General features: G+C 41.2%; 1 protein-coding gene and 1 pseudogene across 1 annotated transcript in view; both read right to left on the reverse strand.

Moving 5' to 3' along the window:
- The window catches only part of LOC124712389 (L-dopachrome tautomerase yellow-f2-like), a 128,182-nt gene extending 109,847 nt beyond the window's left edge, over positions 1-18,335 (reverse strand). The window contains exon 1 of the mRNA XM_047242684.1: positions 18,233-18,335. Within this exon, the coding sequence (XP_047098640.1) occupies positions 18,233-18,280 (48 nt within the window). The 5' untranslated portion in view covers positions 18,281-18,335. The remainder of the gene's footprint in view (positions 1-18,232) is intronic.
- On the reverse strand, positions 4,852-5,007 carry LOC124712783 (annotated as a pseudogene).
- Positions 18,336-18,949: the final 614 nt, after the last annotated feature.

Here is an 18,949-nt window from a genome sequence, read left to right on the forward strand (position 1 = left end):
TTGGCTTAACTAAGTAGTTCCTTATCAAAGCAAGTGGCTCCCTTTTGAAGATGAGAAACTGGAAATGGAGAATAGCTAATAATTGAATATAATTGGAGAAAAGGATTTTGGAATTTAATTTTGAAGCAGAAATGACTCAGAAGGTATTTGTCGTATTGCTTTGCTTGCATTTAGCGATTATGGTAGTTTATTAATTTTCGTTGTTCAATGATTTCAAGTTTTTCGTAAAGGATACGATTTATCAGTCCTATGTCCAAGATGTTAGCATCCACTTCTGTTAGTTTAAAGGCTATTTTGATTAATAATTTAAAAGTGAAAGTGATAGCAGTTTTATACTTCATTAATGCTTAATGTCTGTGATAGGCTTAAAAAGAATGAGTAATTTCATTAAAAGGAGTTTAAACGTTATATCTGCAATTTTGAGAAAATTAAATAACTTTGGATGTCATTTTTCTTTTCATTTAGTCATCCTCCCCCTTATCATAAATGACATGCAATTTGAACACATTTTGAATGAAATGAGTACTAAGAGCATTGTTAACAAATAAAAAGATCGAATGGAATCGAATGGATAGGGTGTTGTCTTTCATGACAAATAAGTGATAGCATGTAGCGCAGAGCTTACCCTTTCATCTTGCAAAATAAAATAATTTTCATTTTAGCTGATACTCCCGCAATTTCCCATCATTAAATATTTTTCATAAGATACTTTCAAGATGTTACACAGTATCGAAAATGAACGTAAGCTCATAGCTCTTAAGGTGAGCATTTTATAGGCCATGTTTATCGGACCTCTTTTTCTTGTCGTGACTTGGTCCATAATACAACGTCTGAAATTTTGTCGGTGAAGTTATGGTTCATTCTATGTAAGGAGACGGACTACGAGACATACGACGAAAGGAAAGTGAATGCTTTACTAAACGTCGCAAACGCATGCAAGCAGGCGTGCTAAGAAACATAAGGAGATTTTGTTGGACTATAAGAATCTGTGACAGGAAAAGTCATTTAAGCAAGTAGAAAACGTTAAACGCGATACAAGAGAAATTTATCTTTTAAACGCTGTACTCAACGAAGGCACAGTCACTTCGAATCCGTCTACTAAGACACGTACAATCTTTATGTGTACTGAAAGCAGTCCTGTAGTCCGTTTTGGACCTACTGACCTCGAGGTCAATGCAACGTGCATAATTTTGCTTGATAGAGCAAAATCGCACAAATACTTGTTTATTGGACTGATAGCGTAATTTCATGTTAAAAAAGTTTCATACGTGGCTATGGAATATACGAAAAACCCTACATAAAATTAAAAGTAATTGTATCAACATTAAGAGTGAAAGATAAAATCCACTATTAACCACAAAGGAGAAAGCGGATAGGCGGAAAAAACACACTGCAGGCCTCAACAACGGGGAAGAACTGTCAGATAGACAGAAGAAAAACCAGACTCCACGTGGAAAACAGAGGATCCAGTATTAGAGTTTAACAGAGCTTTGGAAAACTTGCGACCAAATATGGCAGAAGGCATAGATAACATTTCTTCGGAAATTCTAAAATCGTTGGCTAGAAGTGACAATCAAACGACTATTCAAGTTTGTCTGCACAATGCATAAGTCTAGAGACGTAGATAGCATTTCTTCGGAATTTCTAAAACCATTTGGGATGAAGTGGTAACCATACAAGCATTCATATTCGTCTGCAGAATCTATAAGTCTAGAGACGTATCACCGAACTTTCGCAAGAATGTCATCCACACAATCCTGAAGATAAGAAGGGCATATAACTGCGAGATCTATCGCACAATCAGCGCAACGGGTCATGCACCCAAGTTCCCGAGAGTATTAATACACAGAATAATGAAAATAAAATTGAAGATATATTAATTTCACTATGAGAAAGCTAATGGCACCAGAGAGGCGTTTCTGACATTACGATTAATGATGGAATCAAGACGTATCAAAAATCAAGATTTATTCATAGACTTTGTCGACCGGTAAAAAGCCATAGACACTGCAGTATAGTCCAAATTGTTCGATATTCTCAGAAAAGTAGATGAAAACTATAGAGAAAGCATTACAGAAGTGCCAAGAGGGAAAAATAAGAGTGGCTGCCCAAGAAGTGTATTAAATAGGTGTAGTCTTTCGCCCCTCCTGTTCAATCAGTACATTCAAGAAGAACTGACGTAAATAATAGAAAAGATTAGGAGTGAGGTTGAAATTCCAGCTAAAAGGATCCCAGTAATAAGATTCCTCAGTGAAAGAGAGCAAGAATTAGAGGATCTTTTGAATTGAATGAATAGTCTAATGAGAACAGAATATGGATTGAAATTAAAGCAAAGAAACACGAATTTAATGAGGAATAGCAGAAGTGAGACTAGCGATAAATGTAACACCATAATTGGGGACAACGGAGTAGACGAATTCTGCTATCTTGGAAGTAAAGTTTTGACACACGTAGGTAGGACGAATATAAGTTGAAGATTAGCAGAGCCAAAGAGATCATTTTATGCTAAGATGAATATACTGGTACCAAACATTAGTATTAACGCGATGAAGGCATTTCTGAAAATGTACTTTTGGAGCACAGCATTGTTTGGTGGTGAAACATGGACTGTGGGAAATCCGGAACAAAAGAGAATCGAAGCGTTTCAAATGTGGCGCTATAGAAGGATGTTGAAAATTAGATGGACTGATAAGATAATGAATGAACAGGTTCTCTGCAGAATCGGCGAGGAAACATGGACAAGAAAAAAAGACAGAGTGGTAGGTCATGTGTTAAGACATCAAGGAATAACTTCAGTGGTTCTGGAGGGAGGCGTAGATGGTAAAAATTGTAGGGGAAGACGAAGACTGGAATACATACAACAAATAATTGACCACGTTGAGTGCAGTAGAGGAATTCATAGCGAGACTTGTAAAACTGGTCAGATGACTGATGACACAAAAGACTACCTCTCGAGAGCAACTTACAACACGTGGACTAGTCTAGTGACCAGCTAAATAGTTGGAAAAACTCCATCAATGGAGCAGCACATCAGTACATCTTCTTCGAATTATAGGTGATACAAAAATAACATCACTTGCCCTTGAGAGCAGCAAGAACGGGAGCGACCACAAAACGGGCAAGCGAATGACACATGAGCTCATTTCAGATAGTGCTGCTTGTGTCTATAATAACTGCCTCTTCAACTATCACCAGTGCATAATCTGACGTAGAGCAGACTGTAGACATGTTTTACAGGGGGTAGGGAAAAACATGAAAACACCAAGAACACAACACATTACCATGCCTAATACGGCGTGGGAAAAACCGTTGTCATTCAAAACAGTCGTATCAGAATGGATAAAAACAAGCTCTGCACGGTTTCCAGGGCACTCTAATACCACTCTTCCTGAGAACAGTGGTAATTTCAAGTAACAATGATGGAGGTAGGTAGTATGGAAAACCCTTCTCTCCAAAGTAGACCACAACGACTGAATAATATTGAGATGTGATGATTGTCGTGGCCAGGGGAGATGAGTCAGTTCATGGTCGTGCTCGCAAAAATAGTCCTTGTCGTCTTGGAACGCAGCATCACTACCGCTGAACAAGCATTGTACCGTGAGGTGGACTTGATCAGCCAAAATGGTGACGTAATACTTGGTAGTAATGCGACCTTGCAAAGTACCGAGGGTAAACAGAATACCGCATCAGCTACCTTGGTTACGGGAGCACCCATTTTACAAGCACAAGCCGTTTGCCCACATTCGAATGCACAGAGCTCCGACATAACGCATTCACACCTACAAAGAACAATGTTTTGACCACGACGGACATTAGTAATGTGTTTAGGACGTTGTACAGGTGTCATTCGAGGTCAAATACAACAGCGCAACCCTCCGGCTTGGTTAGCACCTGTATTTATGTTCAAGTGTGCATTTCTCGCAGTGTTTCCATATTTTTGTCCAACACCTGTAGGCAGCAATAATGTGCACAAAGAATACGAAACTAAAATGACCCGAGGTTGGTTGCAGATGGTTTAGTAATGCTCGCAACCTTTGAAGATCAACTGAATATTGTAGCTAAGTCAAAAATGTTCTCCGGGACGTACTTCTGCACATTCATTTTCTATCTCTGTCTGTTGGTGTTTATCCTGTCATATAAGATCCACTGTCTTCGTGATTTGGTATATTTATTTTATTGTTTGCTCCGTGGCCGTACGCCCTTCCTGTCGCCACGGTCATTAGTTAACCAAAGGAGAGAAGTCGTTTGAACCTCCTGTCTGTGAATCTCGTAAACTTAGTTTTGCACGTTACCTTGTTTTCTGAGGCGCAGGTTGGAGACCAGCCCAGCATTTGCGTAAATGAGCGTGAAAAACCGCCTACAAACTACATTACTCATCCTAGCCGCTGTAATGGCCCACGGTCGTTAGACAGATTCGGATCTGGCTCACGTCCCTGTCTTGCAAGTTAGTTCACTGCTCATTAAGTTTACGAGCAGAACTGTTCTACGAACTTAGTGTTTTGTAACATTTACGAATCACGGAGAGGTGTTACTCTGTTCTCATCCGTCGGAAGGACACCAAACAATGTTCTATGAACTTATAACACTAGTATTCGGGGAAATCGAGTTACCTATTCTTCTGCCTCAGTTATCTGACACAGGGACCTTGATAACAAAAGGGATTCGGGTGCATTCCGAGGCATATAGATTTTCTCATCGCACTGTAAGGAATTGGAATAGGATAGCATGACTAACAAGCAGACCACAGGGCCATCTGATTTTTTGTAATTTTTTTATATTTATTGTAAGTGAAGTTCAGAACTTAAATAACAATAAATTAAAGCATTCGGTTCAGTTCTCAAAAATTCTCGCCAATGACGGGCCAACCCGCGACAGAGATGGAGCAAGTCCTTAGCAATCCGTCATGAGCCAAAAATGAGTTTAGAATTCTGCCCTTGAGATGCAAGACGTATCAGATATTAAGCTGATAAGAACAGATACTACACTTCGAGCGTATTCGCCTGTTCTTCAAGTAAGGATAATTTTTTTTTGGACAAACAGCGCGGCTCTGTGATGGAATGCTCGCCTGAGTTCTGGACTCGATTCCTGGCCAGAGCAAATTTTTAAAGAAAGTAGGAAGCTCTACCAGCATTTCTGTGAAGTGTAAAATCCATAAAGACGGGAAAAGATCAGTAGCGCTCCAGACTGCTAATCGCTCAGTCGCTGGTTCGAGTCCCGTTGTGATCATCATTTTTTCCATTTCTTGTTCAGCTCGAATACTGGCGTCTCTGAAATTCATCAAGTTAACACATATGTAATTGGAATTTTTATGAAAATGTACCTCTTCTTATTTCTAATTACATATTGAACACAAAAACCCAATTACCGATGGAAATTGAAAATTCTTAATTAGTGGTCTTTTACAAAAGATTGTCAATAAAATTTGTTAAAATTAAAAAATACAAATTAGCTCTTTTCGTTCTTATCTATTTTTACGTTTCACGGTAATGTTTGTAGAACAAGCATATTTGTTTAAAAATTCGCACCGACTGGGGATCGAAGCAAAGACGCCTGCATGGCGGACTAGCATTCCACCACCAGAGAGTGGCGCTGCCTGTCGAAACAAATCGACCATCGAAACTGGTAACAGAGACAGGGAATAGTGTGGATGTTCTGGATGCCTTGTCCGAAAATGACCTTGAGCAGATAGAGAACCAACTCGTGAGGGTAAAATCTTACACCTCCTGGCAACAACCAGACCTGAACTTATCGAATCAATTAACGTAGAGGAAGGTAACAGTAATCATTAGGTTGTGACAGCATCTATGACGACGGGTCCTACAAGGAATGTTAAGAAAAGTTGGAAGATATATTTGTTCAGCAAGGGTGACGGGATACAAATTTCAGAAATCTCAGCAGTAAGCATCAAATATTCGGTGATAAGGACGAAGATGTGGAGAACAAATGGAAAAAAAAATCAAATGCATCGTTCAATATGCCCTAGACAAGTATGTTCCGAGTAAGGATTTAAGGGACAGTTTAATAGCCGTGTTAGAAAAGAGCTACGTAACAAAAAGTACTTCATCTCAGATTCAAGAGTACTAAAAACCTAGCTGACAAACAAATTTTGAACGAAGCAAGAATGAGCTTAAGGAGAGCAATGAGAGAAGCGTTCAATGAATTCGAATGTAAGACGCTTTCAACCGACCTGAGTAAAAACCCTAAGAGATTTCGGTCGTATGTAAAATCAGTAAGTGGGTCAAAATCATCTATTCATTCTCTCAGCGACCACACCGGCACCGAAACGGAAGATAACAGAGAAAAGGCCCAAATACTGAATTCGGTCTTCCGAAGTTGTTTCATCGCGGAAGATCGTAACACTGTCCCTCCTTTCAATCGTCGTGCGAACGTCGAAATGGCAGATATTGGGAGAACTGAAAAGCAGTTACAATCGCTTAGTAGTCGAAAGGCTTCAGGACCAGATGAGATACCTATAAGAGTCTATAAAGATTATGGAAAGAACTTGCTCCCTTCTAGCAGTAATTTATCGCAGTTCGCTTGAGCAACTAAAGGTACCTAACGACTTGAGAAAAGCGTAGGTCACTCCTGTTTTTAAGAAAGACCGTAAGACAGATCCACACAATTATAGACCTATATTGTTTACGTCCATCTGTTTTAGAGTTATGGAACACGTTTTATGCTCAAGAATTATGACGTTCTTGGAAAATGAAAAGCTCCTCTATAAAAACCAACATGGATTCCGCAAACAGAGACCCTGCGAAACTCAGCTCGCTCTGTTCCTCCATGAGATCCACTCCGCAGTGGACAACGGCGCTCAGGCTGATGTCGTGTTCCTTGATTTCAGTGAGGCATTTGACACCGTCCTGCATTGCCGTTTAATGAAAAAAATACGAGCTTACGGAGTATCGGAGAAGACCTGCGATTGGATTCAAGACTTTCTTGCAGATAGAACTCAGGACGTCGCTCTTAACGGAACTAAAGCGACAGATGTAAAGGTAATATCCGGAGTACCACAGGGAAGTGTGATAGGACCGTTGGTGTTCACAATATATGTAAATGATCTAGCAGAAGGTGTCGGGTGCCCTTTAAGGCTATTCGTGGATGGTGCAGTTTATACCAAAGTAGCAACGCCCGAAAATAGTAAGGCTTTGCAGAACGACCTGCAGAGAATTGATGAATGGTGCAGACTCTGGCAGTTGATCCTGAACGTAAATAAATGTTGCATATTGAGCATACATAAGGAAAGAAATCCACTACTGTTCAGCTACACTACTGATGAAAAACATCTGGAGACAGCGTCTGCCGTAAAATATCTAGGTGGAGTTATGCAGAGCGACCTTAACTGGAATGACCATATAAAACAGATAGTGGAAAAACAGACACAAGACTTAGATTCATCGGAAGAATCTTGAGGAAATGTAACTCATCCATGAAAGAAGTGGCTTATAAGGCGCTTGTTTCTCCAGTTCTTGAGTATTGTTCATCAATCTGGGATCCCTACCGGATAGGACTGATAGAGGAGATAGAGAAGATCCAACGAAGAGCGACGCGTTTCGTCACGGGATATTTTAGCTGGCGAGAGAGCGTTACGGAGATTCTAAACAGACTCCGCCGGCAGACGTTACAAGAGAGACGTTGTGTATCACGGAGAGATTTACTACAAAAATTTCGGGACATCACTTTTCAGGAGGAGTCAGACAACATATTACGTTCCCCCACATACATCTCGCGTATTGACCACGAGGAGAAAATTCGAGAAATTAGAGGCAATACAGAGGCTTACCGACAGTAATTCTTCCCACGCACTATTCGCGAGTGGGTTGAAGCGATCAGATAGTGGTACCGAAAGTACCCTCCGCCATACACCATTAGGTGGCTTGCGGAGTATGACGTAGATGTAGATGTAAGGTAGTAAAAACGTTCAGAAAACTTCAAAGTCGATTTTCTACAGAATTTTTGGAAGTTGCATTGAGCTACTGTTGGTAATTGACACCTGGGTTCTGAACTTCACGTTTCATAAATATAAATAAGTACAAAAATCCGATTGCTGCGTGGTCTCCTAGTAAGATCGGTATGACGTATCCGCCACCGTGTACTTTGGAGTGTACAAAGCTAACTCCTCGCCAGGCCTAAGGGCTGTCTACCGGCCGCCGTGTCATCCTCTGCCTTGCGGTGCCATGCGGATGCGTTATGGAGTTGCATGTTGTCAGCACACCTCTCTCTCGATCGTTTTGCAGACTTTCCCAACCGTGGAGCCGCCACTACACGGTCGAGTAGCTCCTCAGATGGCATCACGAGGTTCAGTACATCCCGCACTAGACCTCCCACCAAGCAAAACTCCTGGGCAATACCGGTAATCTAACCAGGGTCCTCCACATGGCAGACATCGACGCTTACCACACAGTTCCAGAAGCTGAATCGAAGGGTGTATCATAATCAACAACGAAAAACAAGGATGAAAGTAAAGGACGACAGAAGCTAAAACGTTGCAGCAAACATGGGTGTTCATAGAGCCGTTTGTGGGATAAGTGCGAATGTGTAGTTTCGACCTGCTAGTGTCATTACAGATGTCTTTTGAACGTAAGCTTTTAGATTAAGTTCCAGTCTAATGTTCAAATTTCAACAGCTTACCATAACAAGAAATACCACTTTAGCGCCGGCCGAAGTGGACGAGAAGTTCTAGGCGCTTCAGTCTGGAACCGCGCAACCGCTACGGTCACAGGTTCGAATCCTGCCTCGGGCATGGATGTGTGTGATGTCCTTAAGTTAGTTAGGTTTAAGTAGTTCTAAGTTCTAGGGGACTGACGACCTCCGATGTTAAGTCCCATAGTGCTCAAAGCCATTTGAGCCATTTCAACCACTTTAGCAAATTAACTGTTACAATTTACGTTATTTACGTTACACTCCTTTCAGTTAAAGTAGGTGTTCCGCGTATCGTATTTGGATTTGGATGCAATACTACGCTCGTCTCTACAGTGCCATACGAATTCTTTCAAAAACACCCTCCCGCCAGGTCAACTCGTGAAGTCTGGCAAGACTATACAATTTGTTGTTTCTGTTCTTCAATCATGTGAGTGGGAGTACTGTGCACTTCACTTCCGAAAGTACCCCGAACGGAAAAGTCCAGACGAGGGTAGTCAGGTGCTCTCGCAGATCAATTTACAGGCTTTCCTTGACCTATTCTCCTCGAAACGTATTGGTGCGTAAGATGCCGTTATGGAAGAGCTTGCGGGAAATTTGAGCCCAATTAGATAGGGTCTTAATCTAAAAGTCTGTATTTTAAACCAAGTTTTACTAACTAGAACGTTATTTCATACTTGAAGTCAGTGGCTGCTTATAATCACAGATTCGCGATTATCTCGCAGTCGACTCTTTTGCGGATCCAAATTTACTGGAACGTGTTTTTTCTTCTATCACTGTATACTTCCAATGGTGTCAGTTTTCGGTATTAATATTTTATACCCAGTATCTGTACATATACAGACGTATATACAGTTACAGAGAGAGAGAGAGAGGGAGAGAGAGAGAGAGATTGTTTATCTACATTACAAAACCTCTAAAATGGTCGGCTTTACAATTATTGATATATTTGAAACGTTATCACAATCTAATGATTAAGACGTATAATCTTATGTTAAAAGTTTACCAAAATAAGACAATCATTAAAGCTAGAAACTGTGCATCGATCTTGAAGCAGTGTAATTTACAGCGTGCAAATTACCCACACTGTTTTATCCAGTATTTTAGAATGGGATCGCTTAGCGACTTCCAACAAAATTTACACGTAATTTCAAACCATTTTCGAAACTTTTTTTCACTGACACCTGTCACAAAACCAACATATAAAGGGATTATGACTTCTTTGGTTTACCGATTTTTGTTTTGACTTTTTCATTAGTCTATGAGTGAATAATCCAGGAATAATAAAACCAATGTCATTAGCGTTTTATATCTTCCTCCATAAGGATTTTACTTGCTTTATGACATATATTTGACATTAACATATGATACTAACTCATTCATAAAGTAAGAAGACGTTTGAAACTGTTTTATACGTGGGAATTCATTTCTTTAAAGAGTCATGGGGGAGGGAGGCGGAAGGAAGGGGTTATAGGTCTTTGTATATTTTGTGTTCGTAGAACCGTACTGATGCTAATATCGATATAACTTCAAAGAAAAAGTGATCTAATGTTTATTGTCAGTGAAACTTGTTTGTTCATTACAATATTAGTCGTTTGTGATAATAAACAAACGACGTTAGTTGTATATGAAGTATCCGCTTACGATACGATCACATAAGTATGTAATCATCTCAATAAGTACGCCCGCGTGATGTGTCTACGATGTATGAATTGGTGAGTCATTAGTACTTTATCTTCACCATATCTTATTAATTTCGCGTATTTCAATGTGTCAGACAATGTAGATGCAGCCCTGTCGTTCACCACATAATTCAATGTACCTTTTCTTTTTAATTGCTGTTAGAAAAAGTAAGATGCGCGTCCGTTCCAGACATTACCTTCACGCTGAGTCATTCTGATCACATCCACGCTTGCTGACAGCGGCATTTATAAGTTATTCTCTACTAATAGGTAACAGTAGTGGGCGAAAACCTATCAGATAAGAAACATTAATCTGAAGTTACGGAGACGCAGTCTTTCTGCTGCCGCTGTCATTGTCCGACAATAGTAAATCGATTAAGTGAGGTAAAACCCCAAAAATTAATTCATGTAATAAGGAGGAAACGACGCAAAAGGAAGCTCACATTTCGAACGGGTCGTGTCACATGTTTTAAAAGGGTCTAGCATTACTGACATTTTTGGCAATTCGGTGCACATTTTTTTTTTCTTTCCAGGCTGTCTTCTGGATTGTCGCCGATTAACTACATATGCAGAGGCAAGAATATTTCCCAATCGAAATAATTAGTTGTAATAGACCTGTAGACTTGTATACGTAAAAGTTTTGACTAGCGTCGCCTTCAGGAATTTTTCTCAATTATCAATGTTATCCATGCGGCACCTGGCGTCAAACTGTATCGTACAAGCTCTCAGGAGTTCCAAGGCCACGTCACTAAGTGAAAAAATTTTCGGATACGAGCTTTACCACATGACACAGTGCAACGGAAGCTACAGTTTACGAAACGACTGTATGGGCTAAGTTATTTGCTACTCGCGCGTTATCACAAACTATCACAACCGCAACATAACCGCAACCGCAACTGAGTCGTGTCCAGCAGTTCACCGAGATACTGCCTCTGACACTCATTGTTTCAGCAATCAGTTGTGCACTTAAGAGCCAAAATAATAGATACCTTGTGGATATTCGGAGAAACAAACAGATGTCTAAAGAACCAGGATGAATATTATGACGGTGGAAAATAAGATTGGCAGTCTTCTTCTCAAATTAGAGCTTTGCTAACACAGTGCTGAAGTGTAGGCTGTTTCATTGTTCCCAGAACTGAAAGATTTGTTCTACGGAAGCAACTGAAAACGTTCATTGAGAGATAAAATATGTCACGACGTCGCAAGAAATACATTAATTAGCGACAATTTTCCTGATTGGATCGAAGACTATTTTCATTGAATAAAATAATATTTTCACATAGTAAAATGAGAGCCATAGAAAAATTTCTTGGACTTCAAAATCACAATAAAGTGAAAACATGTTTTGCTGAAACAGAACATATTATACAGTGCTGTTGTAAAAAGCCTTAAGAATACTGTGTCAAAACTTACGGATGATTAAGCGGACATTTGGCTATGGTAGCAACGAAAAGAAATGCCACAAGCGATTGAATCTGGAGCAAAGCCAATGACGTGCATAGGCTGAAACCGAACAGAACACACAGAGTGATTCAAAGTCTTTGCGTCTAACGTCTAGTGGCGGTAGACCACATCATGGGGAACAGCTTATGTTAGAGACGAAATGTTCACAGTCGCTTCCCACGGACACTAGGCGTCACGTATTTGTTATTTTATTTTATTTTTATTTACACGTCAAATTCAGAAGGGCCAAATTGAGGAACAGATCTCCAAGGTCATGGAACGTGTCAGACTCGTGAACAGAGGTCGACAAGAGGTACGTGATCTTACACCACTTATTGCCCGAATCGCCCGTTTCTGAGCCAAAAATATCCTTTTAGAATGGGAAGAGTTACCCCAAAATATAATACCATACGACATAAGCGAATGAAAATAAGCAAAGTAGACTAATTTTCGTGTCGAACAATCACTCACTTCTGATACCTTTCGAATAGTAAAAATGTCAGTATTAAGTTTTCGAATAAGATCCTGAACGTGAGCTTTCCACGACAGCTTACTATCTATCTGAACACCTAGAAATTTGAAGTGTTCAGTTTCACTAATCATATGCCCGTTAAGGGATGAGCAGCTTTTTCAGAACTATCAGGGTCTACTAATTAGGTGTGCTCCATACTTCCCATCCCTGTGAACTGACAGTGATTTTCAACAGGAAAACCTTGAGAGTGAATGCCTCAAAGACTAGGAAGATGTTTTAGAAGCGAACCAAGAACTTTAATTGGCTCGGCCTACCGCCTTTCATGTGAAAAAAATTACTAAATTATAGGCAAATCACACTACAGGCATACGCCACAGAGTGCCTACCCTGCTGCCTCTCAGGGGCATAACTAATCCCAAAGGATGCCTGGCGTCGCCGGGAAGTACCAGCGAACATTTTGTCTCCAAAAAAGCTCTTTTCTGTAACGTGTTCTGCACCCCTAAAGGTTTGATGAAAGGATTTTGAAACACTCTGTATAGAAGACCGCTAGAAATATCAGGACCATTTCTTAACTTTCTACAACAACAATGAAAGAAAAATGTTTCTGATACAAACCCTTGTATAATTTCTCAAAATGTTTGTCTTTAAAAAACTGCACAGTCTTACATAGTTTTAAACAAATTCTGGAAACACCAGTTAACTCCCACCCCGATTGTTTATAGATTCAAAATCCCCTGTATAAAACGTCATATCTCCAAAACTATGTGTCGTACAGTGACATATGTGGATACTGTTTGCAAAATGTTTTGTGAATAGAGTTAGCACTAAAAATTTATAATTTGAAACGTCCTGCTTAGTGCTGCATTTTTACTGCATGAAGAACGAAAATGTGCCTAAGAGATAAATATGTTCGGTGTCATCATTTTGTGGGGTGGTGTCAAGCATAAAAGCTTCTTAAAAATTTTAAATTATGAGTAAAGTTTGCTGGGTGTCGCTAGGATCTCTCATTCTCAAATATTGGTTGGATGTACTCTGGGTAATTTGCATGCTGTGAGTTAATCTGCCTCAAGACACACTGTCTGTAAGTGCAGTACCCATACCTGACTTATTGTTAAGCCTCTGAGATCGCAGTGAGCTGTTACGATAGCATTTTCAGTTTTTAAAATCCGGAGAATAACTGTATGACCTACTGAAAATCAAATTTTCGTTGCCCAAAGAAGCCGTCAGATAGGCATCCTGCAACTGGGACAGAGCCCCGGGTTGGCCGTTTAGTAATATACGAGGGTTGTCCAGAAAGTAAGTTCCGACTGGTCGCGAAATGGAAACCATAGTGAAAACCAGGAACGTTTTATTTGCAACAGTTAAGCACACCTTCCACCTATTTCTCTACATAGTCGCCGCTCCAACTTCGAGTGTTGTGATAGTGTTGTATCAACTTTCCAATTTCCTCGTCATAGAAAGCAGCCGCCTGTGCTTTCGGCCAGTTATCTGCACTAGTCTGCAGCTCGTTGTCTGTGGAAAAATTTTGTCTTCATAGCCAGCGGTTCCTGTGAGCGGAGATGAGACTCAAGGGGAGCCAATTGCGGACTGTGTTGTGAGTGATCAAACACTTCTCATCGGAAACGCTGCAGGAGCGGCTTCATTGCCCCTGCAGTGTCCGGCCGAGAATTGGAATGAAGGATCTGCTTGATAGTTGTGTTATGTGGGCAGCATGATACAGGCGAAATCTCTAACCAAGCCCTCATACTTGGCGGGAGACGCAATTCCCTACTCATCTTTACGTGCTCACTGTTCACTCAGAACTGAAAGGAGCGACGCGACACGATCCACGGGCATACTAGAGACACTGCCCGACACATCCGTGCAAAGCTTTACTGGATTTTCCCAGTGGTTTCCATTTCACGACCGATCGGAAATTACTTTCTGGACAACCATCGCATAACAGGTTTTTTCCACTCTGATGCTGGTACCTCAAAAACATGGCCTTAAAAACATTCGACAGCTTCATGAAGTGATTAAAATTGTTGTCCACGCGCATTTTGTTTGATATACGGGAGCAAACAGATGTCATTAGTCGACAAATTGGGGGAATGCAGAAATAAGACGCTAACCAGCTGCTTTTTCTCTGCTGTGTGACAGCTGGCCTTGTTATGATAATAAGTGATGCGACGTTTTCTGTTGTTTTTCGGGCCGGCAAGTGTGGCCGAACGGTTCTAGGCGCTTCATTCTGGAACCACGCAACCGCTACGGTCGCAGGTTCGAATCCTGCCTCGGGCATAGATGTGTGTGATGTCCTTAGGTTAGTTAGGTTTACGTAGTTCTGAGTTCTAGGGGACTGATGACCTCAGATGTTAAGTCCCACAGTGCTCAGAGCCATTTGAACCATTTGTTGTTTTTCGTGATTTCATCGATGACTCGTTGCAAGGAAATTGTTGTCGAGCAGAAGCTTTTCTTAGTTACATGCACATGCAAAATTGAATGTACTGTAGTCTCTAATATAGCTAAGGATAGCTCTTTCTCACAGGAGGTCACATGCAAAACCTGTTGAATCACGTTGGGCACAGCTATGGTGTCTTTCGGGAATAACAACCGATTTTGGTCGACACTCACGAAATTCGACGCTAACGGAAGCTCGACTAAAATGAAATTCTGAACACTATTTGTAAACTGGCTTTTCTAAAGCTGGTCGGTTGCCAAATGCTGAATTAGACGATTCTAGGCCATTGTTTTTGATCAGGCATTTGCAAAAATCATAAAAGATCATGGTAAAAAATTTTCACATGCAATTTCCATTTTTTCACATCCGTTTCTTTATATTTTCTTTAGGCGATTTCCTTCTGTGTGGACATTACACTCTCGATAAATTTGGGGAAAAACATAATTCCATCGAGCTGTATTTTAAATGTGGTGCTTGATTCGGCAACGTTAATTTCGGACGACCCATTTTCAGCTGCATCTATTAACTAACACTCCATAATGAAACGAATTTCTGAAAAGCTCGCTGTAAACACGCCGCTCTGACAATTTCTGAGCTACTGTTCGTTTAAGAATAAGAAACGACAAGTTCTAAAATGATGGTCATATTTCAATGCAATTACTTGCTTGGCAGATTGTCCATAGAACAACCATCAGGCTATTTGTCTACCGTTCCACTCTCGAACAGGGTGCCGGAAAAATTAATGCGTAAATTTTTCCATGTGAGCTATGTTTTGTCTTATTTTATGACGACGATAATTTCTGCCTATGTAGGTGGGCGCCTACAAAATATTTTAGCATTCGGAGGAAAAAGTGGGAGATTGAAATTTCCTGAAACGATCTCAGAACTACGGAAAACGCCTTTCTTTTAATTATTACCGTCCCAAGTTGCGTTTGATATCCATGACACTCTTTCCCTTAATTAGTTATGGTACGAAACGAACTGTCCTCCTTTGAACTTTTTCTATATCCTGCGTCAGTCCTATATGATACGGATCGCATGCCGCGCAGCAATTGTGACAAGTGTAGTCTAGGCAGTCTCTTTACTAGACCCGCTACCGTAGCACAGCTGTCGGTTTTTTTCCCCACAATCTATGTGGTCGTTCCACCTTAAGTTGTTAGAACTGTTTTCCATAGGTATTTAGTTGAACTGACAGCCTTTAGATTGGTGCGAATCGTCGTGTAACCGAAATTTAACTGTTTCCTTTCAATAGTCACGTTGATGACCTGACACTTCTCATTATTTAGAGTAGATTTCCTTTTTGGCACTATACAAATATCCCGTTTATATCATTTTGCTATTGGTTTTTTTCTTCTGATGACTTTGCTAGACGGCAAATGGCAGCATCATCCGCAAACAATCTAAGAGGAATGCTCAGGTTGTGTCCTAAATCGTTTATATACAGGGTGTTTCAAAACGAACACTTATTACGTTCAACGTACAATTGTAAATAATACCCCAAATGAAAGATGAACTCAAACAGTTTTGTTTGTATAACTGTGCGCAATGGAAGAGTGTAGAATGAAAAAGAGTGACCGAAAAACGTGTTGAACGAGTGCGAATCTTTCACGCTTAGCCCCAAGAAATATCCCTGCGGAAAGTTTATGGGACTTTCTTTCTCGGTGAATCGGCTGTAACTGACTTTCTTACCGTGATGTGCTACAGCTCTGGTCCGTGCCTCAATGGGAAGAAGCTGAACAACACATCTTTATTTGGGAGTAAGATGGTGGGCCACCTCACTGGTATAACTCAGTACGCGACTGTTCAAACCATGTTGTATCCGACCGGTGAGTTGGGCGCAATGGGCCGGTTGACACAGCATTTTATGCATGACCTCGACGTTCACACACGATCTGACGCGATCATGTGTACGTGCCTCCAATACCAGCTGATCTACCCGACTTAAGAAACAGTGTTATTGCAACAGTTACTCCTGCCACATTGACTAAGCTTTCGGAACAACTCGCCTTTCGACTCGATGTGTGATCGGTGTTCACACTCAATAACTGTAAGAAAGCCGGCCGGAGTGGCCGTGCGTTTCTGGGCGCTACAGTCTGGAGCCGAGCGACCGCTATGGTCGCAGGTTCGAATCCTGCCTTGGACATGGATGTGTGTGATGTCCTTAGGTTAGTTAGGTTTAATTAGTTCTAGGCGACTGATGACCTCAGAAGTTAAGTCGCATAGTGCTCAGAGCCATTTGAACTGTAAGAAAAACTGTTTGTGTTCCTCTTTCATTTGGTGTATTATTTATAATTGTAAGGTGAATGCAATATGTCCTTCAAAGCCTTAAAACCCGTATATTCATTTTGAAACAGCAGAGGGCCTATAACATTTCCTTGGAGGACGCCAAATATCACTTCCGTTTAGCTCAATGTCTTCCCGTCAGTTACTACGAATGGTGACCTTTGTGACAGGAAACCATGAATCCAATTGCATAACTGAGACGATGCTCTATAGACACGCAATTCGATTACAATTTGCTTTTGAAGAATGGCGCCAAAAGCCTTCTAAAAATTTAGGAATACGGAATAAATCTGAGATTGTCTGCTTGAGATCTCCTGTTAATAGAACTCATTATTTCATTTGAATAAAGAGACAGTTGCGTTTCATAAGAACGATATTTTCGCAATGCGTACTGACCACTTGGCAGTAAATCTTCGGACGCAATAAATGTCCCAAATTCCTACCGCAAATCGCCGTCACTGATATGGATCTGTAATTAAAACTTGAAAGGCAATCCCTGTAAGCAGAACTGACTGCCTGACTCTCTAATTTTCAGCTACCATAAAAAAATCTATAAATACATCGTAGTTTTATTTGCTCGAATATTAACAAAACATTATGCATCATTCCAGAATGAGATTTTCACTCTGCAGCGGAGTGTGCGCTGATATGAAACTTCCTGGCAGGTTAAAACTGTGTGCCGGACCGAGACTCGAACTCTGGACCTTTGCCTTTCGTGGACAAGTGCTCAACCATCTGATATACCCAAGGACGACTCACACGTCGTCCTCAAAGCTTTACGTGCCAGTATCTCGTCTCCTACCTTCCAACCTTTACAGAAGCTCTCCTGCGAACCTTGCAGAGCTAGCACTCCTGAAAGAAAGGATATTGCGGAGCCACAGCCTGGGGGATGTTTCCAGAATGAGATTGTCACTCTGCAGCGGAGTGTGCGCTGATACGAAACTTCCTGGCACATTAAAACTGTGTGTCGGCCCGAGACACGAGCTCGGGACCTTTGCCTTTCGCGGTAGTTATTGTGCATCATTAGTCATTTTCAAAAATGAGTGTCAACTTTTGTTGCTATTAATCGAAAGTTTAGGTAGGTGCTGAACTTTGTTTGGGGTATTAGCCGCCATCTGTTTTCGTTGAAGGGTAACGGTCGTACAAAGATTGAGAACCACTACACTGGACATTACAACTCAAATTAATGGCCGGTTAACTATCGTAAAGAGATACACGCCGTGGTGTGTGGAACAGCAGGAGCCATCTGCGTGTGTGCTGGAGCAGTGGACTTACCGATCTGCCGGGGACCTCGGCCCTGTTGTAGTCGTGGACGGAGGACATGGCTGCTCCTGCTGCTGCTGCTGCCGCTGATGCTGCTACTGCTGCTGTCGGCGCCTCTACACCGCAGCAGCTACTGCTGGGTCGCCGACCAGTCCGGCTCCCTCATTGGCGGAAATCCCGGCTGGCGGCGGCATCTCTGCTCAGTTTCGGAGACTACTGTGGTGCCGCGCGGTCAAGGTGGTAGCGGCGCGCCTGCGGCGTCTACAGCGTCAAAACAGTACGGCGCTTGTTTTGTTTATTTACTTCTTTTATTGGGGCTTCGGATGATAACTTACTTCAAGCCAAGGTTGTAAGAATCAAAACATTTTGCATTTAACTGCGATAATGCTTAACCATCTTAACTGAATCTTCAGTCGCTTCTCGGTAGAACAGTTTCGCTCAAGAAACTCTGTGCACGTCTTATATAACAATTTCATTGGATCGCTAAAATCAGCTGATCGCAGTCAAGTACGAATTACGTCACACAGTCTTCATTTTTTATAGCCTTAACTAGTACAGACGAATGGAAAATGTGGTAGAAGTCGACCTTGGGGAAGATCGGTTCGAATTTAGTAGTAATGTTGGAACACGTGAGGCAATACTGAATCTACGAATTATCTTACAAGACAGTTAAGGAAAGGCAAACCTACGTTTCTAGCGTTTGTAGACTTAGAGAAAGCTTTTTACAAT

The sequence above is a fragment of the Schistocerca piceifrons genome, chromosome 8, assembly GCF_021461385.2.
Source record: "Schistocerca piceifrons isolate TAMUIC-IGC-003096 chromosome 8, iqSchPice1.1, whole genome shotgun sequence".
NCBI lineage: Eukaryota > Metazoa > Arthropoda > Insecta > Orthoptera > Acrididae > Schistocerca > Schistocerca piceifrons.